The 24,629-nt window shown below is 40.0% G+C and overlaps 1 protein-coding gene across 9 annotated transcripts in view; it reads right to left on the bottom strand.

Moving 5' to 3' along the window:
* LOC121294469 (neogenin-like) overlaps positions 1-24,629 on the bottom strand; it is a 164,362-nt gene that overhangs the window by 93,877 nt on the left and 45,856 nt on the right. For all 9 annotated transcript variants that reach the window (XM_041218185.1, XM_041218181.1, XM_041218182.1 and 6 more), the window contains exon 2: positions 7,907-8,224. In XM_041218185.1, the coding sequence (XP_041074119.1) occupies positions 7,907-8,224 (318 nt within the window). The remainder of the gene's footprint in view (positions 1-7,906; positions 8,225-24,629) is intronic.

The following is a 24,629-nucleotide window of genomic DNA, read 5'->3' as shown; positions in this document are numbered from 1 at the left end:
ATGTTATAAACTTTTAATATTACCAAAGCAAATAGTCAAATTAAGATAAGCCACTCATTGTTGATCGCCCAGTACTTACTGTAGTTCTTAACAGCATGTATTTGATATATTTTATTTTTATTATGCTTTATTAAAAAGTAACTGGGCTTGGTTTCTTCATTTTCTTTCAAGAGCTAAAACCATTAAGAGGCTTTCAAAAATTCTTACCTCTCATCAGCACTCCATTCTTAATAGGCCCTATTGGATTTGCTCTTTTGTTCTCCAGATATTTTCTCTTCAACTTTTCTCTTCGGTTAAAGCCCGTGTAGTTACAGTATTGGAAGTACAGTAAGACTTCAGTTACGTGCTAATTATGTGAAAAACGCATACGATGGAATAACCATTTGTTCACTAATGTGTTGAACCCTTTATTGGGGGTTGCGTCATTATGACTACAAGAGCACTTACCTTTGTTGAGAAGTCAAGTGGAGAGGCAGTTGAAGAAGCTGGGGATGTGGCAGACGCAACACGTTTGTTTTTGTTTATTCCGATTTTTTCGACTGTTTAAAACGTGCCGACACCACCACCGCTGAGGTTGAACGCATTGCGACTCAAACGTGTCGTCTATAATGAAAACGTGGCGCAGACAAAATTGCTAGTGGCATGATTGTGTATAAAATGAAATGAGGAAAATAGTAGTTTGGTAACCCCACCAGATTCCACCTATATGCAGCTTGGAAGGCTCGTCTAATTCAGGGAGTGAGCTTGTGGTGTTATAACAGGAGGTAAAAAAATAAAACCACATCAAAATAAATATAGGGGACTTTCGAAAATGTCGTTGACGAGGAAAGAATGTTTATTTTAAAGCCTTTGCTGTTACATGTTGAAGAAGTACTGTGTGTCAATAACCTAAAAGGTCCAAACCAAGTTCAAACAAAGAAAATAGAGCCGGACATAAACCCACCACCACCAACCCACCCCCATTCTTATTAAACCAGAAAAGTCCCTCCTTGTAATCTCTGCATAACAGACAAACCGAGAGCTGCTTTGAGCCAGGAATGGAGTACGGAAATGAAGCGACGGAAAACAAAAACCAAGGCATCTTATCTCTCACCTCCCGATAGTGCCTCTAATCAGCCCCAGAGATGATAAGTGCAGGCTGTATCTGGAGGGTATAAACAGCACCTTATCTGGCTCTCATCACACTCCTCAGCAGCCTGATTCCACCTCCTCACTCCTCACCATCCTGGAACACCTCAGCAGCTCTCCCTGTTCCTGCACCAAGACATCTGGGCTCCAAATCACAGAGGAGAGGAGAGAAACCCTGTGGTCTCTGGGGCCAGCATAATGAGAGTTCAGCACAGCCAGGCAAAACAAACAAGCACATGCATTAGGTGTGTTTCTTCTGCTTGCTTTTTTTGCATAACGGCTTTCCTAACAAGCTTGAGTAATAGACTTTTTTTTTCAGTCCTTGGTTACAGTTTATTTATTGATTGTATTTTAATTATTTTTTTTGCATAACATTTTAATCCCCTTGACTACCACAAAAAAGCGTTGGTTCCTGCTGTGTATGAAATTACACTGTTACACTGTTTATTGTTTAAAGAGATTTACAAACAGTAAATACTTAGATACAGTGATAACACAGATTTTGACGGGGAAATTGGATGCTTGTAGCAACTGGGGAGTTTATAACTACATATGTTGTCAGTTTCAAAACCATTGCTATCAAATCTCAAATACCTGAACCTGCAATATAAAACAAACTACATTGTAAGAAAGACGATATATAAATGTGTGTTTTACACATATATAACAGTTCTTAAGTAGATAGAATTTGAAAATAATTCATGACCAGTTTCCTTGTGTTTCTATATTTTAAACCCACCTCCATTAAAAAAGGTTGGCTATGATCAAAACTGGACCTCTCATGGCCACAGAGAGACATTGTTTTTTGTTCTGTTTGTTTTTTCAACCCGATTTTCTTGTCAATTTTGAATTTCCAATTTTGTTCCCTCACTCAACAATTCCCAAACAGCTCAGGAGAACTAAACGACCGAGCCAATTTCCTCTATTACACCTAGCAACGAGAGCAGATGTCCGTGAGCTACCGGCCCCTGGAGGTCAAAGGCCAGTCCTGTAGATGTCTACCTGAGCTCACCAGGCACCTGGCCAGTAAGGTCTACAGTAGCACGACGGAAAAACAGTCCCTGACAATTTTTCGCCGCCTAACGAAGATCGGCAACTTCGCACAGCCAAAACGCATTTATCACACATGCATGTTTTTTTTGGGTTATCTAGGGAAATAAATTGCTTTTAAACAAGTACTGTAGTTAGGTCTTGGAAGGAAAAAAATGTATGTGAAAAGCTATGTAAAATCAGAAATAAAACACAATATATACACATAATTACAAGTCAATGTGCATTAAATATGCATTAAACATTCACAGTATCAAAACAGATTTACAGTCTATGTGCCGGATATCCAAAAAAAAGTGTAATGGTGCCAATGTTTGAACTGCACCAGTATCCTTTGTCAACCTTTCTTTTACTGCTCCAGTTCATTGAATAATGGTAGTCTAAATTGTGTTTACTGTTCATATACAAATAAAATTCTGGCCTAAGCCAATCTGATTTGGCAAACAACACAAACAGATAGCAGCCAGAACACACAATTATGAACACACAGAATAAAAACTCACTGTTCACAGTTCACATTTGACTGGCACTGTAAAATTAATTGGTACCAGACTAAACACCACGACTACAGTATACCTGGTCCAATATATAAACTGACACTGCTCACACTACAGCAGCGGGCCCAGTTTCCAGGCCAAACCAGTTAAAACAGTCCACTGAAATGTACTGGTTCCAGTCCAAAAGACCTGGCTTAAGCAGCTCTGTTTAAAATAAGTTGTTTCACTGACTTTATTAGTGTCTTAGTGGTCCGATGCAGTTTGTAAAGCACAAACCTGTGGTGTTTTAATGCCCATAATTAAAAAGAGAAATGTGCCTTTCGCTCCCTCTTGTAAGTCACTTATAATTGATACAAATAAAAGGGACAGGATTTATATGAATAAATAAAAACATACATACCTTAAATAATTAAATTGAAAAAAGGTTTGCCTGGTAAAAACAACTGGTTGCACAACTACAATGACTCCAGAAACATTGAGGACGACATTAATGTGTAGAATTTATGGGTTTAGTTTAAGACCTCCAAGACAACTGGCAGACACTGAGGATAATGAGCAGTGACTGACATTTTAAGAGACAGTTTGAGTCACACACAAACTACTTCAAATTCCTTTTGAAATCCTGACGGGGGAGAAATTAGACTTACAAAATAGACCAAGAAACAATTGTTAATTTTTATTTTATTTTTACTGCCAACAAAAAACACTTGCACGCCTTCATTGTAACAGCAGAGTCTTGTACTTTCATATACAGTTTCCTTATCTGAACAACAACTCGTGCGATCGGCTTTCTGAGAGTGTTCATTAGAGGAAGCCTTGAAACAATATACTGATAGACGGCTACACAATAGGGACGGCTGATGGCTGAATTGACACATTACTCTTCCCACAGGTTCAAATCAGTTTGCAAGCTATTTGAAAAGGCCTCCCTGCACTATAAGGTCTCCTTTTCAAAATGTAGCGATTAGTCGTAGTCACGACAACATAGTTAAAATGGCAATAGCCAAAATGTATACAGTAAACCTTTATGAATGCACTGTATTTAGAAGGGAAGGGAAAGCTAATGAGGGAAATTTCGTGGAGACAATTTATTGCCCAAAGTAGTATGTCTATATTTGTTTTTTTTTATAGATGGAGTAAATACTGTTTGCATAGATGATGGAGGGTTTAATATTTTTTCTAAAATGTAAATTGTATTTTTTTTTTTAATTAAAACATCTCTCAGACACAGATTTGGTTTATTACACAGTGAGGAGAAAGCAAGAGCTTTCTCCTCCAAGGCAAGCAAAATACATGAAAAAAGTTAGATTTTCTGAAAAGCTTCACGTCTTTGACAGAGTGCAGCGTACCCAGGAGAACTCTGATGTTCTGACCGCAGCTCACAGCCTGCTAGAGTGAAGATATTACAGCACCTCTCCATTTCAAATCACTTTGGAAAGCTGGATTCACCCAACAATATTTGAGTCACGTCTAGTTTTCTTGTTATGGTAAGCAATAGGTGTGGTGCAATTTTCAACCTTTTGTTATGCAGATTGAGCCAAAAGGCACCTTTGTGATCTAGATGTGCATTGTCAGATCATCTTCTGTGGAATCTATGCACCCAGCAGCTCCACTGTGCAGCTGACACAGGCCACCACAGGATAAGCAGAGACTATACCGCCAAGGTTACTGCAGATTAGCAAAACATGCAGGCAAGACGCAGTACTTTGCCATGGAAATACAGGTACCTGGCAGTCAGTATTGTGAGAGGGGTTTACTTCATATTTAATATAAAATGATTTAATATAAACAGTTTTATTTGAGGCCCAGTCAAAGATAGCCCTCATGCTGGGCTGGGAAAGTGAATAATTCCTTAATGAAGTGGAGCTACCCCACTACTGTTTCCGAATATAAGGTAGTGAGTAACAGTAAGCCATAAGGTCACTTTCGAGAACTGAAAACCTACTATAAATCACATTGTTTTTAATTGATAAACCCCAGGCTGTCCAAAAGTTTGCTCGTAAAGTATATTAAAAAGTAAGTTTAGACTGTTTGGCACAACAGTGAGGTATTGCACTATGAGTAGTTATGGGGCCCTATTCCCCAATGTCAAAAATACATACAAGGTGTCATACCGCAGAAGAATGCAACTGTAAAAAATGTGTTTCAACACATTCCAACACAACTTGGGAACTCATACTGAATTACCATTAGGACTGAGTGAGTTTCTGATAGTTATGAACATTGATTTGAAGAGCTGATACTGTTTATTAGATTAATTATGATATACAAACTGCAGCTTTCAAGCCCTCAAAATTCTCTTCTTTAGGTGTAAGTGGAAATTTAAAGAATTTGAACAAATACCGTGAAATCACTTGTCCTTAACATATATGTTTTGTTTTTTTTGTCGCTTACATCAAATATTAAATCAAATAAATTACAACCTTTCTAAGATTAACGTTAAAGTTCAACACATTTCCATCTGACTTACTTGAATTAGCCAAAATGAATTACTATTAATGTCTATGAATTACTTTCAATTACAAAGAGTTCCTTGCAGAATGCACAGATTCATTACAAACTATTTAAGCCAATTCTTTTCTTTGAGTGTAAAAGGGGAGACCTGGGTCTCAGGGAGAGAAGGAAACTGGGTTATGGTTTCTATACAGTGGCCCCAGTCTTCCTGTGTTGGGTAATTGGGAGGAAATGATCCTGGAACATACAGTAAAACAACATTTGGGAGAGGGGGAAATATTCTTATGATTTGAACATAATTGTAATGGATACACTATGTCCTAGCTCTCTAGAAAACGTGTACTGATTAAATTATGAAAGAAGCTGCCATTGCAAACTCTATAAATACATCTAAATTACTAGGCATCTTGGCAATTATTGTTGCGGTAGGAACTGTGTATAACTGAAACCAAGTATGCCGTTCAACATTACATGCAACTGATTTTTTTGATTCACCTCAACACACAAGCATGTAGGTCTATAGCTTCGTCCTTGCAGAATCAGGGCTTAAATACAATTAGTAAAATCTGGGCAAATTTGAGGTTGTCATTTTTGTGTGTCTCACAAACGACTTTAAAGGCAGTATGTCACTATGGAACTGCTGCTGTAGGGAAATTCTGAAGATCTGTGCTTCGTCTCCCTGAGAAATGTATGTAGTAAACCATACCAATATTGACTTGACCTCAGTGCCCACATTAAGCAGGTAGTGCAATTGTGCGCTCTACATGAAATGGTGTGGTATCTGTAGAACACTGTTGGCCAATATTTGATGAAGATTTTTGCTGCATCTTTGGCAAATCTGAACATAAGCAATTAGCCTAAAGTAGTGCTGACTGCAGAATACAATAAGATTCCTAGTGCAGTGGCAAGATGGTAATAGCTTCTGGTTCAGTAAACTGTAACTGGAAATTGATCTTTTTTTATTAATGTCAGTGTGTGGGCCCAGAAATATGAGACTACATTTTAACAACAATAAAAAAAATCTTCCGGCTGAGCTTCAACCATACTGTATGAATTCTCTCTCTATCTCTCTCTCTCTCGAATTAAGCCGCCATGCACAGCAGAATCAAACTTCCAAGAAAAAAACGTGCTTGAGTATGCTGCAGGGCTATTGCTATGTCACTTCATTATTTGACATTGTTTTTGATGTACAATATTGGATATACAGCATTTCAGCACACTACAAAATGCGGACTATACTGAAAAAATAAATCACCTTGTTTCGTAGACCCTACCGCTAATTTTACCAAACAGTTAAAAACATTGATAAGACAGCACAATTTAACACTCACAATGTAGATGCAGACAAGGGACTCAGAATTAAAATCTAACTTAAGAATGAAGGATCCTAAGCAAGCACAGGGCTTTACTTATTTAGTTGTGAGGAAGGCCATTTAGAAATGGGGACATAAAAATCCACACATACTGAAATGAAACACAAAAATGAGAGAACAATTCTGATGGCAGTTTAATATAGCTTTTTAAGTGCACTCTTCGCTAATCACCAAAGTGACAAGACACAGAATAGTCATTACAGATCTCTCAGACACTGCCCTATCATTTAATAAGAACGACATCTGAATACAAATCGAGCGACAAAGCCGTGCGGAGAGATAATCCCCTTCTCAATAAATGCATCTGTCTGCGGCTTCATCTCTTAGCCAAAGAAATGGATGGAGAAAAGGGAGAAGAGGGCCTTTATTAGTAAAAGCCTGGGCGCTATAGTCGTGTATCGCTCCAAGGGAGGGAGGTGGGGAGAGGGATGAGAAAGGGGACTCGCTGGCATTTATCAATCACAAATGTTGCACATCGATTTGTCGGCATGCTGCGTTTGCTATTGCTGTACAACTCAAAGATCACGTCGTAAGGCAATTTCCAGTGTATTTCTTAAAGTAAAAAGCCTTTTAGAGCCAGTGCAATTAACCTTTTTATTACCAGCCAGCAGAGCGGAAAGTCAGCTAATTGTCTTGTACAGACCTGCTCCTTTAAGAGTTCAGGTCAGGGTTGAGGGTTTTGAACAATGTTCTACAGCCTGCCGGCTGTTGGCAGATTTCATCTAAGGCAGGTAGTTATACAGACATTCTGATTGTTGTTTGGGTTAGAGCTACCAAAGGTAATGCGACACACAGCCAACTGAATCTATGTTAAATTTTAGTATGTATTGCTAACTAAGTAGGGAGCACTGTTTTGGTTTTCAAATTGCACACTTCCTAAATATTGAGTAGCACTCTATTGCGCTTTTTTCGTAACATACTGTAGTACATGCTTGCTGATAACAGATGGCAGTGCTGCTGAGCAGCACCACAGCGGCCCCTGAGATTCCTGCAAGCAGCACTGAGCCGACGCCACCACACTCACTTTTATTTCTTGCTGCAATCAGGCTGCAGGTCTCCAGCGGGCGAGGGAACGTCTGTGCTAAAAGGCAGCTACTAGAATCAAGCCACTTGGGCTTCAGTCTGCGGGGGCTAGCTAGCTGGCTCTGAAACCCTGCAAGAGCGCTTCGAAGAAGAAACAGTGTGAAGTTCACGAGATGCTGCGACAGATTCTTGCTTCGAACAACTTAAGGATGTGAAATATCACAGTCATTTATCTGTACTTTAAGTATTAACTAATCCAAATTATAATCCACTGGGAACGCATGGTAACATTTAAATTAATGTGCTGAAATTTAAAAGGGTTCGTTTAAGGGTAAAAGGACTAATTAGTACCCGCCGCACAGGGTCAGCTGTAGGCCTTACCTGCGACTGTGAGGCGTGCAGCCCTGCTGATGATGGTGCCCAGGCTGTCGATGGTGGCCACGCACTGGTAGAAGCCCTCATCTGGCTTGCTGTGTTTGGAGTGCACCACGCTGGGGATGAGCAGGGAGCCGTCGGGTAGCAGCTGCCGTCGGTCGTCGGTGGCCAGGTTCAAGAAGGTGCCGTCCTTCTTCCACTCCACCCGCACCGGGGGCTCGCTGTGGGCTGAGCAGTTCAAGAAGACAGGGGAGCCGCGCACAGCCAGCGTGTCGACGGGCTCCACCGAGAACCAGAAGGGGGTGAACTGTCTCGGGCCCGACGCTGCGTAAAACACAAAACAAGAGACACAGACCGGGTTAACACTGCAGCATACACATTGACAGAGACGGTCTGAACATAACTTTATAATGCTCAAACTCTGAGGTAAAACAGTCACCTGAAATGTCAATTCCATTTCTGTCTTTAGAACCTTTGGTCTCTAATAAGGCCTATATAGGTTTCAAACAGCTATCCAATTGTATTCTTTTCTGTGTAACCTATACTACAGTAGTAAATACTTAGTTGGCAATCAAAATGCTCAATTCACAACCAAACTTGAAAGGCAAGTTGTTTTTTTTTTTTTTGTGTGTGTGTAAATTATTGGTCTCCTCATGCAGTGCAACACCACTTTGATCAACTAAAATCCTAAGTAGACAAACATTTCAGCTAGTGCCTTCCTCAACCGCAGATTTTGATGTTACACAAAATCAATTGATAGGAATAAACTAAATAAACTAAAATACAGTAAACAGACAATGCAGTCAACAATTTAAGATGTTCCAATAGAATATGTAGCCTAATATGTAAAAAAGAAAAACTGAATTTTAGTGACATTTAGACCTGAAATATTAATTTTATATAAAAACATTATTATTATAATTTTTTTTTTTTTTTTAAGGACAGTTGCTTAGCTGGCCTACATTAGCAGGTGGTCGGCCAGGGACAGCCAAGATCAGCAATTCATAGATTTATTCCCCCTTACACATTTTAAAAACTGTCCAGCTGTATTTATTCTACCAGACACACACACACACAATCAGAATATATTAAGCAATGAGAAGAAGTACATTAGTTCATGTCACAGAGAGAGCCCTCTCCTTGTAAACAAAGTAAATTCTTTGACATCGCTTCCCTATGGTCACGGCCCTCACTCCTGGCCTGGCTGTTTCTGGGGTGGAACATGTGGAGGGAAGGGAGGCTGTTGGCAGTGTCCAGAAATGCTCTATTTACTCTGTTTTGACAGATAAGCTGATACTCCCACTAAAGTTACAATAAAAGCTGTAAAACATCTGTGTTTATTGCCTCTGGTGATCAGAATATACTCCAGCCTGCTGGCAGCGCTAAAATAAGACTGTACGATGCACTGGGGATTGTTTATCTGGCTTCATCTTGATTTTTCTGGATGGTTCTTTTAATATCAATGTCAGTTACTGTATCTATTTTCATGCTTGGATGTCAAGCTTTACAAACCCGTAACCTGTCCAAGCATCTGTCTCTGAAGGATAATAAGTTGCCTTCATACGGTACTGTATTTTAAGTCCCAGTACTGGGGGAAAAAAAAAAAAATATACATCTTTATAGTGTCATCTTTCAAAATCTGGTACTGTTTTACATTACTTCAGCAACTCATGGGATAAAAAAAAAATCATGCACTGAGTGACTTTTCATATTTAACCACTCCTATAAAAAAAAAAAAAAAAAAAAAAAAAAAAAAAAAAAATTTAAATATTAAATTCCAGATAAAATAGGGTTAAGTTACCCTAAAAAGGGACGATACAAAACACACACAACCTGCTTATTTTGACATTGACTTCCTAGTACAAGCACAGAAATGCACAGACACATGCTAAGAATGTGTCTTTAAATCAGGACACAGGGTTTGATTACTTTGAGAGACAAAAGCACTTCGTGGTTGTGTGCTTTGTATTGAAAAACCCATGAAACTCCTGAACCCTAATCCTCTTCTCCCTGCATTCTAGGCAGGGTTCTTTGTTTAAATATATATTGCAGCTCCCACCAGGCAGGGGAGAGATGAAGAGAAAATGAGGCTGTCTGCTTGTTAGAAGAGGCTGTTTCGAATGGCCGGAGCCCTTTGAAAACCCACTTTATTCTGAAGTGTATTGGAATATGTGGCTTAAATGCCAAGCCTGAAACTGTTTTTTTGTCCAAAAATTCAAAAGGAACAGAAAAAAACAGCTAAGGCTATACCATAATAAGGTTGATTCAGAGAGGGTCTTCTGGTGGTCTAGTGGTAGTTGGGGGTATGGTATTGCTGTGGACACACAAAGTCCCCCTGGTGAGAAATGCTGTGCTAAGCAGTGTTGAGTCAGTCAATGGTTGAAGCTAGGTTGCGGTGCTGGTGGCTCAGTGGACAACACTGACTGAAATGCCCAAGCATGAAGAATTGAAGAATGCCCATGAATTGAAGGCAGCACTGTGCTGCTGATGGCACCTTGTTTCAAAGCAGGGTTACCCTGTACACTATAAATATCTTCAAATGAAGAATATCTTCTGGAGCGGTTTGCACTGGGAAGGTGCAGATGTGCATTGCAGCTCCTGTCACAGGTAAAGTCTTTCCCAGATAAAACTGGCTCGCTCTTTTTCTTTCATCACTCATTGTCAGTCAGCGAGTATTATTCCACACAGTGTGTCACATTCTAATTAAGTCAGTCTGAAAATTCCTTTGCTTTCAAGCTTACACACCCACAGGCTCTCAATTACTCAGAAACCTGGCTTTTATCTCCTGTACCCGCAGTTTTCAGCCGACACCTTTTGAAACTATCAGAAAAACAATTAAAACACTGTATAGTTACAAAAAGATCTGTCACGATGGATCCCCCACAGGTAGAATGTAGCAGTACTGTAGCTGCCTGCAATGTTACCAAAAAGCTATAAAAATGTTGTGAACTAAGAAGAAGCCACATGCACCAATGTGATCCAGCTCCCAGTGGCTTCTACTATCTCCAAGCTACGACAGACCTCCAAACAACTCTGAAGCTGCACTCTAGAATAAACGACTTAAGCAACTAGTAAACATGACAAGCAAAATAACCTGATCACGTCAAGCACCACAATGGTCACACATAACTGGTGTCAAGCAACAAACCGTGCTTCCAAATCCCACACTGTAGACGTAGCCCCAGTTTAAAGATATTGGTCGCAATGGCTCCTTTTTCACCCCTGGCTACAGGACAACACATTCCTCTTAAAAATTGTAAATTCTAGCCAATACAGACTGGAAAGAAGAAGCAAAGACCTGCATAGTCAAGGGTTTCTTGTTTTTATTTTATTTATTTTTTTTTTTATAAACTCATTGTCATCGGAAACTACATAAGCACATGTGGAAGAAATCCACTGTCTTAATGGTTTATTTTAAATGACAAGGTTATTGCAGATGCAGCCATTCATCATGTACGAAGCAGCTCCTGGAAACAATGCCAGGTTAAAGAGAAGTCCAGTGCCAGGAGTCCTCTGAATTAGTGCTGTGTTCCCTTCCAAAGGCCTATTAGCACCACCGTTATGGACTGAAGAAGTGAAATTGTTCTACAAATGATCTGAGCTGCTGTACCAAGTAAGCTCTATTGGCTCCAAGTCAACCAGCAGATTGAAAAGGAAGGGATCCAATTTTCTCAGCTCAGAAACGCTGCGAGACTAACTCCTGGAATGCTGGAAGAGTCACGCTGCCATTGCCCTGTGTGGCCATGCTGGTTGAGCCCAAAATGAACAGGTCATTACTTCTGCCAACAGTAAGGTGCAGACCTCTATTTAATGATCATGCTCAAAAGGGGAAACTATTTGGCAATTATGTGCCTTTTTTATGGGCCATTTTCCTAGAGACCTGCACGAACCTGGAACTGAATTTACAAAACTTAATGTAATAAATCGTGCAGTTTAACAATATCACTGTGCATGCAATGGTCCTGTTGGATTAGTTAACTGTAATGTGCAAGAAGATTAAAGTCTTCATTAATGATGGACTGTAAAACGTAATACAAGATAAGGGCAGCATTTATTCAATTCAAAACTACAAATCACATGAATTCTGCATTCACAAACAATTTGGTGGACTACAATTTCCCGACCCTCTGTATCCTTATTGAATGTGTTTGACGTCTATGGAATTGGAGTATATTGAGTTAGTTAGTAATTATCACTATGTCACTGCCTTGTAGACTTGGCTTTGATATAACCCCTTGTTTGAAGGACAGCCCCATCGGAAGAAGTGCTTTAGGTGTTTAACTGCAAATACACGTCATTTCCCCTCACAGCACATCCACACAGACAGTGTTGCTCTTCAGTCTGACCGTGGATTTTCTCATTTAGGAACCTACAGCTCTACCATCACACTTTCTGATTGCACTGCTCCACTGGGCCACCACATCAAGCTCTTTCTGGAAAGTATTCCAATAAAGCTTTCCAGGTTTGCCTCCGGCTTGGGGCGACATATCTTTTTCCTAAAAGAAACAATTGTACGTGATATTTGCAAGCAGTTTCCCGCTGGCTTAAAATAAAACACTGAAGTATTCTAGTCTGAAAATCTCACCCACAGCTGGTTGCAGTGCCACTTGAGTCAAAAGCTTCTATAGGGACTTGTGGAGAAGAAAGAGTTAAAGCGATGTGGAGGCCTTGACTTGCATCGACAGTTAGCAGCTTTTAAAAACAAGTTTCATCTCGAGTCACCCTGGAGATACACAAGTCTGTGCCATCAAACCACAGCCCAGAGGGATGAATGAGGCACTGGATTCTCTATCAATGCTCCAAGCACACAGATGAGCAGGCTTCACATCACTGCTCCCTGCAGCTTGCTGTACTGAACAAACTCCTTGTGCTGGGCAACAGTGCGACTCAAAACACACAGCACTAGAGAGGCAAAACTACAAGCTGACAAATTTTTCAGTTATTGCCTTTCGTGTGCAATATCAATGTAAAAGTTTTTAATACTGGATTAACAGTTTTATTTCAGATTTGATTTTAAATAGGGCTTGTATACAAGTTTTAAATAAAAACTCAATTAAATAGTGTTTTGTAATAGTGATTGCAGCACGTTCTACAGTAGGTGTAAAAATACATTTTTAACCTTAAAACATTTACTTAATACTGTACAGGTTACCAAATATATTTCACAAGGTCATGTATTTGACTTGCATATTATAATAAAGGAAAATGTAATTTAATACTTGAATAATGTCACACCTTATCATTCCCTTAATTTGAAGTGACAGTTAATTAGTACTCTTTTAAAAATAAATAAAATTGACACTACAATACTGGTATGTATTTTATTAAAAATGTTACACACATAGAAATGACCTCTATTTACAACTGGTAACTAAGGCAACCACCCAGAATTTCACCAAAGCAGTAAACTGTGTCTTAAACGGGGAAGAACCCCAATAGTCAATTGTTATCAAAATAACAGGGGACCAGCATAAGACAGGGGGTGCCCAACAACTGCAATTGAAAACCACCAAGACATTGTAAAAAAACAACAATAATAATAATAATACAATTTGGGGAAAAAAGGACCAAAACCAAAAATAAATAGGATGTGTCTGATCATGCAGAAACCCTGGGGTCAGGGAGAAAGGTCCGGGATTGTGTGTGTTGGAGGAGGATCAGAAGATATCAGAACTACACCCTGGCTCTCCCTGATAACTATTCCCCCGAGCACAGAGGCAATTTCACACAGCAGGCCTCCTTTTCTCAAAGCAGCACCTTTTACCTACGCCGGGCACACTAATTAACCAAACAGATTAGAGTTCTATCTCCCAGCGCCATCAAAGAGCCCCTTGCTGCAAAGAGGCCGCTCCGCTCGCCCTACGCCTGGGAGAGGAACACTCCTTTAGTCCCATTTCCAATTGCAAAAGCCAAGGAGAGGATTCCTTGCAACATTAACACTGTAGGTGTCCAATTATGAGTCCCCAAATGCTACCCAAGTATGGTCTGGGTTAGTTGTGGGATAATCAGGATTAAAACACTATCAGGAGTACACAGATACACAATCACACTGGTGTTGACATGACGATCAGTGCTTCTCAATCACAGCTTTAACACATACAGTAGGCTATGCAAAAGCAAAACGATGTGAGCCTCAAATGTAATTCTCAAGTGCTTTTGGGAAATGCACTTCAGAAGTAAAAAGTAGTTGCAGCTACAACAGATCCATTTTGTGCTAGTAATGTGTTGGGTGGCTTTCTGAAGGGAATGGGAAAATGCGTTTCTATGGTCAGCTAACAAGACCACCACCCAATTTCAGATGAAAATGAGTGGGATTCAACATTTAACCCGTTTATGGACAAGGTGTCTGAACTGATGTTATCAACACATACGTTTGAGATCTTTGTGTACAACTGGCATCAGCTGTGTGTGGATGATATGGTTCAGAGATTAATCAGAAGTTCGCACATTGTGGGGGAGGCGGAGTAACATCTTTTTCCTGCATTTTTGGTGGTCCCAATCTCTTTTGTTCCCGTTTTATATAAAATAGAGGGGCAAGATGTGGCTGTCATCACGTCAAAGGATAGAAATTTGAAAACTCACAATAGGTATGTTTTCCATAACTCGATAAAATTGCCCCTGCCAACTCAATCCCCAGTGTGACAAATCCCTTGGTTCCTGATTTAGTCGCCACATTATTCTGCTAATCAACCCAAAGCGCAGTTTAAGCGGCGCTATAACAATCCAATTTCAGGGTGGAATGTCACTCGGAGAGCTTCCCATAATTATTATACACTTTATTCCACTGAGCGTCCTTTATCAGGGAACTCTCCATGTTACTGGGAGAGAATAATAAAAAGAACTCGGAAACACGGCATATAACTATCCCTTTATGATACCCGTGCAGCAGATTACAGTGAGGTGCAAGTGTCCAGGAATTCATTGTAGGAAAATTAAGTGTGACGTGAAAAGCAGGCTTCTCCTATTGAAAACAACACTATTTATTATAAACGGCGTCTTTCACAGATTATCGTGCGCCTGTGCGTTTCATCCGACAGTATTGTACTGAACATTTCCTGGGAGAAATTGGGTGGTTAGTGATCATGGTTATCTTAGCCATGGGCACTCCCCCAAAATGATCTTTTACAGTATACAAAAACCAAGCAGCTTTATTTGGATCTGTGGTGATCTTTACGCAGAGCAATGTGTAACACAGCAGTCATTAATAAAAGGACGTTGCTTAAGAATTACTTGCAGCATGTGGCAGGACCTATTTGGCAACTCAAACAAATTAAACTGCAACGCCTACAATGTGTAGGCCCGTCTAATATGCAGAATATATCATTTGCATCTCCCAGGTCATCTCCGCCCACGACAGTGGCTGACAGGCTCCAATTGAGACACACTGTAGTAGGGGGCGCTCTATGCAAAACTGCAGAACATACTTCAAGAGGAAGACATTTCAAGGGAGAGAAGACTTGTATCAACTTGATACCTTATATCACCACCATCCCATTTTAGCATGGTATACAAGTCGCAACATTTACATGAGAAGATCTCTACACAAAGGTTACGTCCTCAAAGAAAGCTCTTCAGTAAGAGCACAGTGTTGCTGGCTATAGCCGGAGGGAAACTGTTTAACTGCAAACCCTTTGGTGTATACAGACCGCTCATTCAGATTCACTTTTCTTTATCTTGAGGATTTGTGGGTCTTTGATGCCCTCAGTAGATTATCAATAAAATTTAATAGATTTCTCTTACTTTTTTTCTCTTGGAAAAAACAAACATTACAGTATTCACATATATTCACAGAAATCAATACACTTAGGAAGGGCCTACAGACAGGTGCAGGCGAATGAATTGCTGAATTTCTTTGTCTACCACGGGTCTTGAAAAGGGCATGATCCCAGTGAACTGACTTCAATTCAATTCCCTCCAATTACAACCCTGAAACACATTTGCCACACAAGTTGTTTCATAAGAGAAATCATCCTTGATAAGACATCGATACCAGTCTGTTAAGATGACCTTAAGAGTAGGAGTTTCTTTTGTGCAGCAGAACACTAAAGAATGAATATATTCTCTTTGAGTGCCAAAAACAGCTCACATTACCACGAAAACCCAACTAGTCCATTATTTAAATGAAAAAGATTAACTTGTAAGGAATTCCTGTTTGGAAATGCCAACATTCATCGGCACTGAAAACAACATTAGAAATCTCAGCAAGTTTCTTGGTTCCAGTATAAGAAGCTATAAGTAACAACATATAGTAGACCATTCCAGTTTTATTAGGAGCCTACAGTATTAGACACACAAGTGTGTCACATACTGTAAAAACGTTTGTGAATTAAGAGCATAGTAAAACCTGGAATGGATCAAAAAGATATGGAACGGCCATCTTATTTCAATCCCTGCAGTGCCACTCAGTGGTCAAAAATCTAAATTGCGGCATACAACAAAGGAGTCTTGTTCACTACAAACATGATATAAGTAGTTTAGCTGCAAACATTCACGCCGAATGGATGGTCAACCAACCGGTGTATATAGAAATACTAAAAGAAATTAAATTTCAAGGACAAATGTTTCTACTAGAAGTCTTTTCCTAGAATACATTTATAACTATTAAGGGTTTAATAGTTACGGGTAACCATCCTGTGTACCTAGTTGATTAAGGAATTAAATAAATAAATAAATAAACAACAACACAATAGCATTTTTACAATTCAAAATTGAAATTGAATTTACTCAAAATAGCAGCAGATGTCTGAAGCGAAATCCTGGCAGAGCTCCTGTGTTATCTGTCAGTTCAGTCAGGTGCTCCCTATTCAAGAATGAAACCAAATATACCACAACCACAACAAATCACATGATCTGCCACCGTATTTACAATTCAGCAGTTATGGGAATAATTTACTTTCTGTCAAAGTTTCTCTTGAAGAGTCTCCAAGTGGAACTGCTGCATTCTGCTACTGTACAGTGCATTTCCTCATGGCGCACCCATTAAAACAGATTGTCATTCTAGGAGGATGCCTACTGTACCCCAGCTGTCTTGAGCTCGGGATACTGTCACAGTGTTTGATTTGCACTACTGCCTGTTTGGATACAAGAGCTTCAAAGTTAGCATGCTAGCAGCAGTCAGAGCACACAGTAAAAAAAATCAGACCCAATACACACGCAGCTACGGAACCTCAAAACTAAAACACCTACATTGAACCATTTATTATAGAAAAAAAAAGGTTCTGCACAACTACTAACAGTGCACATGTGTTCCATTGTGGAGTAACGTTCTGTTTACCCTTCTTATGCAATGCTGACACGAGAGCGGGATTGCCCGTACCGGGAGCCCCTGAGTGTGTAGGGTAGAGACCAATCTCCACTGGAGATTACCAACAGCCCTGCAGCATCAATCCTGTTGTTTTATCTGCTGGGGAACACTCAGACCATCCTGGGAGTGGTATGATATCTGTTGGGGAACACTCAGATCAGCCTGGGAATTGTGATTAATATAGGAGTGGTGTGAGATCTACTGGGGAACACTCAGACCAGTCTGGGAGTGCTGTGAGATCTGGCTACTAGACTGTGAGGTTATATCCAGTTCTTGAAGAAACCTGTTCAGAGAAGCAGTATGAAAACACACACACTGTACTACATACATTAAGTGCATATAAAACATACAGTAACTATATGTTGAATCTGGACACCCTGGCAGTAAATCATTCATGTAAAAAGCCACTTACTGTAGCTCCATTTGTTTGCATCTGCAGAGGATCTTTCCAGTATCCCAAATAGAGGTCTGTTAGACAAGACACCTCAGCAAAGCATTAGATTAAACCGTAGAAAAGCAATTAACACACTACAGTGCAAACAACCTGAGCCCACAGATCCCAGAGACAGTGAGCTCTAAATGTACTGCATGTCACTTAACATGTCAATCTTGATGTCCTCCTAGCTAAACGAGAGGTCTGCAATAAACGGATGTGGGCATGTTTGGTTTTCTTACTCATTTCGTGGATCTTCAGGTTATGGTACTGATACAATAAATATTGTAGGTGTTTCGATATGCAGTACAGCACGGTCTACTACAACTTTCACAAAAACATACATACTGATCTTGAGAAGAAACTATTTCAAATAAATTAAAGGAGTACATGAAACAAGTAAGTTTGCTGCTCATCATTATCCCGTCTGATGCATCTAAACTTAACACAGCCTTACTGAAGAACATTTAGTGTACCTAAAAAAATATAGGTAAACCTTTTATCCCACAAGTACGAGCTCTCCTGTCAATAGTTTTCAATCCAATATACCTTCCCTTCATCTCATCTCTGCTGGCTGTGCTATAACAAGACTTCCTTAATGCAGTTAAACTGAAGCATGCCCTTCTCATCACGCCATGCCTCATTAGGTAACCGTCTGTCACAGGCAACACCGGCGTTATTAATAAGGGGGAACCCACAGAACTTTTCCACTGTGCTCATCCATAAGCACCACCTCCCTTCTCCTCTCCAGCACCCGACGTCTTGCACAGACAGAGCCTGCATGGGTTTAACCAGCTAATCAGACCAGCTGGAGATTTTAATCAGAAATGGATCTTCATAGCTCACCTCTGCGTGTACGCCAATGATTTTTTTTGTTATGGGGTTTACTTTATGGTAAAGAGCAGGTGACAGCTTAGGGCAGGTGGCATTAAATATCCAGTAGCGTTTGTTTTAGGGATAAAGAGCACATGGAAAAACTATGTGCAGGATTTAAAAGTGAAATACTCAATACCATCTGAATGTAGAGTAGGATAAGTTGTGCTGATTCTCAAGTTTGGTCCTACCTTCTAATAGCAACATGTACATTCTACTAGCTTTCAAGTGTCTTCTTCAGGTGAAAAGTGGAAACTGAAGGTCCAGTAACTTCCTCCTCAGAGGCTGAACAGACCTGTAAGTCTTTTTTACCTTCAGTTTCTGCCTGAAGAGCCTGAAAGCTACATTTACGTATTTAGCTATAGAAACTGTTTAAAACAGCAAATATATGCATAGACTGAAGAAGAAAGGGGACATACTTCTGTAGAAAAAGCTGATATGTATTGTCTACTTTTTTTTTTTTTTTTACGTGACTACGGGATACATAAACCACAAATTAATGTTATTTTATCACTGCCCATTTAAAAGCCACCTTACAGTAACTGGCTGCTATTTGCACTGCAGTGTTATGGTTTGTCTTTCATCTCAAATGTAGAGCACTCAGTCTGCTGGAGTTTATTTTACAATTAGTGCTCCGAATTCAACACTGAACTGTACAACACAGGACAAATCATACTGGTATTGTACAAAGCTTTGTTAAAAAGAGTTGCTTTCTACTGCCAAGGAGTGGAGTGGGTTTTATCTGCTCCCCTCAGGCAATCCCTCTCTCTCCTACTGACAGGGAAATCCTGCAGACTCCACTAGCTCTGTCTCTCACCCTGACGCAGAGGGGCCCTCCTCATCGTTCATCGTGTCGCCAAGCTTTCGGCCTGACAGCTACCCTGAATAAAGACAGTGTGCCTTCTCACTTGCTCAAGTCTCCACTGCCATCCATCAAAACACTCATAACTGGATCTGTACAAATCATGAACTGAGACAGTTCAGCATGTTTCAGACACTATCCCAATGTCTTACTGTACCTTCTTTAATGCTTGTCTTTAGAACGTACGTTATTATTCATGCTACTGTAGCAGAACTAAAAAAGGACAAGGCAATACCCCCGTGTTTTACTCTGTCTCTGGTTTTTAGAAAATCAATACCAGTTATAATGATTGGGAGATTTACACCACATTCTCAGCGCTTCCTAACTGATATCATAATAACAGTCTTCAGTACACTGATGAAGGTTTCTTATAAGTTTTTACCCTAGTAACACACAACTGACATCAGACAATATAATAACCAATGTATCACACTAGAGCTCATTCATCCCTTTTCATGTGCATTTAAAATAGAGACATACATGCTTCAATCGTTAAGGCAATGCACGGGAACGCTCGAGTCAACCACCGAAGCAGCCAGCTGTATAATACCGTATGTGACATTTTCAAGCAGATTCCCCGAAGTATAAACAGACTTCATGAAAGCAAAGTGAAAAACTGCTTGAAACTGTCAACTTGTGTACACCCTTTCATGCTTGAAAGCCTACCGTGCTGAAAAGCCTATACCTTGTAAAAATGGAAAGCACTGACTAATAAAATATTACAATAAACAACGCCAAAATCCAGTAAACGATGCAAAAATCTTAAAAGCGTGCGACATGTTAAAAACAATTTGCAGCATTTATAAAAAAAAATATAATAGTGACAAGCTGTGTCGTTTGCTTGTTTACAAACTAATTTTGTTTAGACTTTTTTTTGTCTCATTTTCTTTTTTATTTCTTTGTTGATTGTGATGTGAATATGTCTTATACTTCCTATGTTGATAACTTTGACTGTGGACAAACTTGATACAAAAAGACTTAATATTTACTGAAAACTTGAATTTTCTGAACAAGTTTCTTGAATGATTTCTGCGGTTTACATGGATTGAGCAATATCAACAGATGGGGTTAAATACGAGACCACTTTGTACTATTCAAATATAAGTAAAACCGACCACAAGACGAGAGGAACATGAGCAAAAAACCGAAGAGAGTATAAACAAATCTAAAAACATAAAGCTTATATTTCAGAATTACCTGTACTTACTTAGAATTGGTTCGAAATAAAAGCAAAAAATACTGTGCAAAAAGCCTCCATATTGAATATTGTAGCCAATCGGATGTGACGGTGGTCCTTCCTGATTGGTTGATTCAGCCCTTAGGCTTTTCAGCATGTAACACTGGCAATACAGCCATCATTAGTAGGAGTTCTGTACACTGATCATATCAGCAGCAGACTCCATCCTGAGAGGTTTTCACTTCTGTTCCCCTGGGAGAATCGGGAATGTGTTTTGGAGTAAGAACTTCACCCCCCACCTCTCCTCCCTCTCTCTCTGCTTTCTTTTCTTCAAAGGTCTTTGTTCTTTTCTTTGTCTCCCCAGCTATTGACTGCAGTGAACGTTAAGTAACGAAAAGTAGTTTTTTTTTGTTTGTTTGTTTTACATGCCTCTTAGTTGGACGGATTTCATTTTTTGTTAATACACCTACCCCTTGTTATATCGCACCTCGCTATACTGTTTATTATTTATTGTTATATACCCAGTGTACACATTGGTGTGTACTGCCGGGGAGGTACTGTTTGGTAGCCAGACATGCACGCTTTTACAAATTGGGGAGAGTTGCCACCCCCCCCATTACACATGGGTGTTACACACTGTACATATGCAAAGTACTGTATACTTACAGTTTTCTATATGGTATCCCATGGTGTCTTTAAATAAGATCTTATAAAAGGTTTACCATGGTATTTATGCAGATTTCCCATGGTTACTGTATACATCTACCCTGGTTTTCCATGTTTAAGAATATGCTTTACCATACCCCACTGGTCTTTATAGCTCCTGATGCTTTACCTTGCTTCCACTGCACTTTGCTATGCTTTAGTATGGTAAACGTTCATAAGGGAATATACACATTGTACAAGGGTTCACATTATACACACGGTTTTGTGATTAATAACTGTATATCTTTTGGGAACATGCGATAAGAAAAACACCAGAACTATTTACAGGCAATGACATCAATTCTGTTCGGATAGTGCACTCACCAGATACAACAATGATGCATATTGTGCTTGTGAATTTGCATTTTTAATTTAATTTATTTTAAATAATTTTCTGTCACGGCAGAGCATAGCCACCCATGTGAAATTAGAAATGTAACATTTCACTGTAAACTAAAGATATCACATTTTCAGTGAAGGGTTTATTGACTTGGACAGTAACCCATAACGTCTCACTGTTTGAAGTGCTTGTGTTATGGCTCCCTGTGGCTCTGATTGCAATAGCTAATTTGCTGTTTTTCAATGGGCCATGTGGTAGGTTAATAGTTTAATCGCTTCAGCCAGGCATGAACAGATAATAACGCCTGCTTCACAGGGTCTTATCATTAATATCACAATATGGGTAATATTAACACCACACCAAAAGAAACAATAGAAAGATTAAAAGTGAAGAAAGAAAGGGACATGATGGTGGTACAGTAACTCTGCAATTTATTACTTCGACTGGGTAAACAAACCCAGGTTTGGACTGTGTGCACAGCTGCGCTGGTCATTTTTAGACCTAGTGGAGATAAGAAACACTGCCTGTCTTAAGAATGGGGAAGCAATACTGTAGCGACAGACAGTAACCATTGCGACAGTGGAGAGATGCAATCCGAGATGCATTGCATTCTCCACTGTACAAAATAGAGAAACATTCTCCCTTGAGGCTGGTGAAAGGGGTCGAGGAGAAACTACAAATCTCCTTTAGGGGGGGAAAAAAAAAGGAGGTAGCAAAAATCTTTGCACATTATATTGCAGCCGGTCACCATATTTGAAGTGCAAAGAGGCACAGCGAGGGAGTGATTGTGAGTGATGGACTCTCTCCAGGCCCATCGCTATCTATCTGATTCCATCTAAATGTCTGGAACATAAAGAAACAGGAAGGAGCAGGCCAAAACACTTCACACAGACACTTCCAAGACAAGATGAGATCAGGACAGACAAAAGGCGGCCTTATCGCCAGGCCAAGATGCCTCTGTAAACAGTAAACACCAGCCTGGCTTCCAGGGAGCACTCCCTGCATGGCTGCTGCTGCACACACTGGGAGCTTTAGGGCCTGCTGTCAGCCGTCAGCCATCTGAAATCAATGCTGAGGGATCTGGTCTAGACACAATCACGCCCAGTCACTGCTTATAGTGCAGAACTGCACAGCTCAGAGCCAAGCTGCTAGTCTTCAGATCAACACTGTGCTGTCACATTTCACTTACTGCACTGTCACTTGTAATAGTCTCCTCTAATTTAGTTATCCCTGTGAAACTTTGTAATAACTACTGTCCCATGTGTTACTTATAAATCAAGCAGCTAATTATTTCAAATTATTACTGTAGCCAATTAGAAAATATGATCGTTTAAGGTTGTTTATTTATTCATGCAAATCTCACATGTTCATGTTTTAATTTTACTTAATCGTTCAGAATTTTTAAATTATGCTTTAGTCTTGATTTCTTTAACCCTTTCCTGAAAAAGCTAATACTGAAGAAACAGTAACTCATATCATGTCATGCATCTTTAATCAGTCACACTGAATTTTGGCATGGCGGATTGTTGCACGATCATCCTAAAAGCAGCCATCTCCATTGTTGGGTGACTTGATCCTCAGAGATTCCTCAGTAAACTACAGTATTACTTTAACTTCCAGAGTAATCAAAAGACCCAAGAGACCATGCTCCAAGCCAATCGTGTAGACAGGTCCTAATAAAGTGTATACATTTTACCCGTTTGTCCAGCAAGATGTGCTGTTAAAAAGTCACAACACTTCAATTGCACAAGGTAAGAATACAATGCAATATGCCACTGCATACGAGATAAAAGTTTGATTGGGTTATTTGTTTGCTTGTAATCACACCACTGCCAAAAGTATATTGTTACATACTGTAACTACTTAACTAACTGCCATCCAATTACTGACACCATTCCTAAATTCTCCCCAAGCTTCAAGTATCATTCCCTCAGACTAGGTATGTTTTTGAGCCAGTTCAGCAGCAGATTTAAAAATCGACAAACTGAGACAAGCTTACCACAGCAGACTTGTCCATCAATAAACAGGAGCATTCTTTCACACTCAATAAATCCATCGGCTGGCGTGATCTAAATCCCATCTTATCGACCAGCTCTGGGTCATTTAACTTGAGATGCAGGATCTGAGCTCCAAGCCATGCAGCCCAACATCTTCTGTAATCCTATCTAAAGCCTCCTATAATCACATATCACATTGATACTTAAGGCTTATGATTAGTGCACACGCCCATCAAAATAACAAAAACTTAATGGCAATAATTTTTTTTTCTTTAAATCTTCAACTCAAAATGCTGTGATTGCCCTGCACAATGGGTAATTAGTGTTGGTGCAATTTTTGTATGTGTGGAACTGGGTTGTTTTTGGAGTTGAATTGTTTAATTGAATTATTGTTTACAGACGGGCGCTCGATTGAGACTAGGCGTGGTTCAGGGGGAAGGGCAGCAAGTGATTGGCCGTGCTGGTCCTCAATCAGCAGGTGGGCGGGTCTCGACCGGGTGTCCGTTAGTTTAAAAACATCCGCGGGAGATGGCGCGAGGCTGCTGCAAGGCCATGAGACTCTATGGAGGTCTGGAATCCCGCTGGAGAGAACTGAAGACTGCTGACTACTGCATAGGTTAACCACGGTCAAGGTTCCAGCATTCACGCAAGAAGAAACTGCAGCCGCTGACGGTCGTGTGTATACCAGGTCGGGGTAGGAACAGAGCTTAGTTTCAGGCAACAACAGCTCACAGTATAGAGAAAATTGGATTCCAGCAGGACCTCCTGATTAGGGGAGTAGCGCTAGCCGTTTTTACGGCACCTTTTATTTGTAGTTTTTTGTATTATTTTATTTTTCCTTTGTACAGCTTGCTATATCTGTCCTCTGAGCGTTACCATCGCTGGCAACGTCACAAGCTGTTTTGTTTACTTTAGTTTTCCTTTGTATAAATAAATCCTGCGCGCCTGTGCCGGCGTTTCAACTTCACCTCCATTGTGTGTCTCTGTATGCTTAATCAGCGGCTACCCACACGTGACACGAGCAAGACCCTGTCACAG

The sequence above is a fragment of the Polyodon spathula genome, chromosome 19 (assembly GCF_017654505.1).
Source record: "Polyodon spathula isolate WHYD16114869_AA chromosome 19, ASM1765450v1, whole genome shotgun sequence".
Classification (NCBI taxonomy): Eukaryota; Metazoa; Chordata; class Actinopteri; order Acipenseriformes; family Polyodontidae; genus Polyodon; species Polyodon spathula.
Note: the sequence above shows the minus strand (reverse complement) of the source record. Positions and strands in the feature narration are given on the sequence as shown.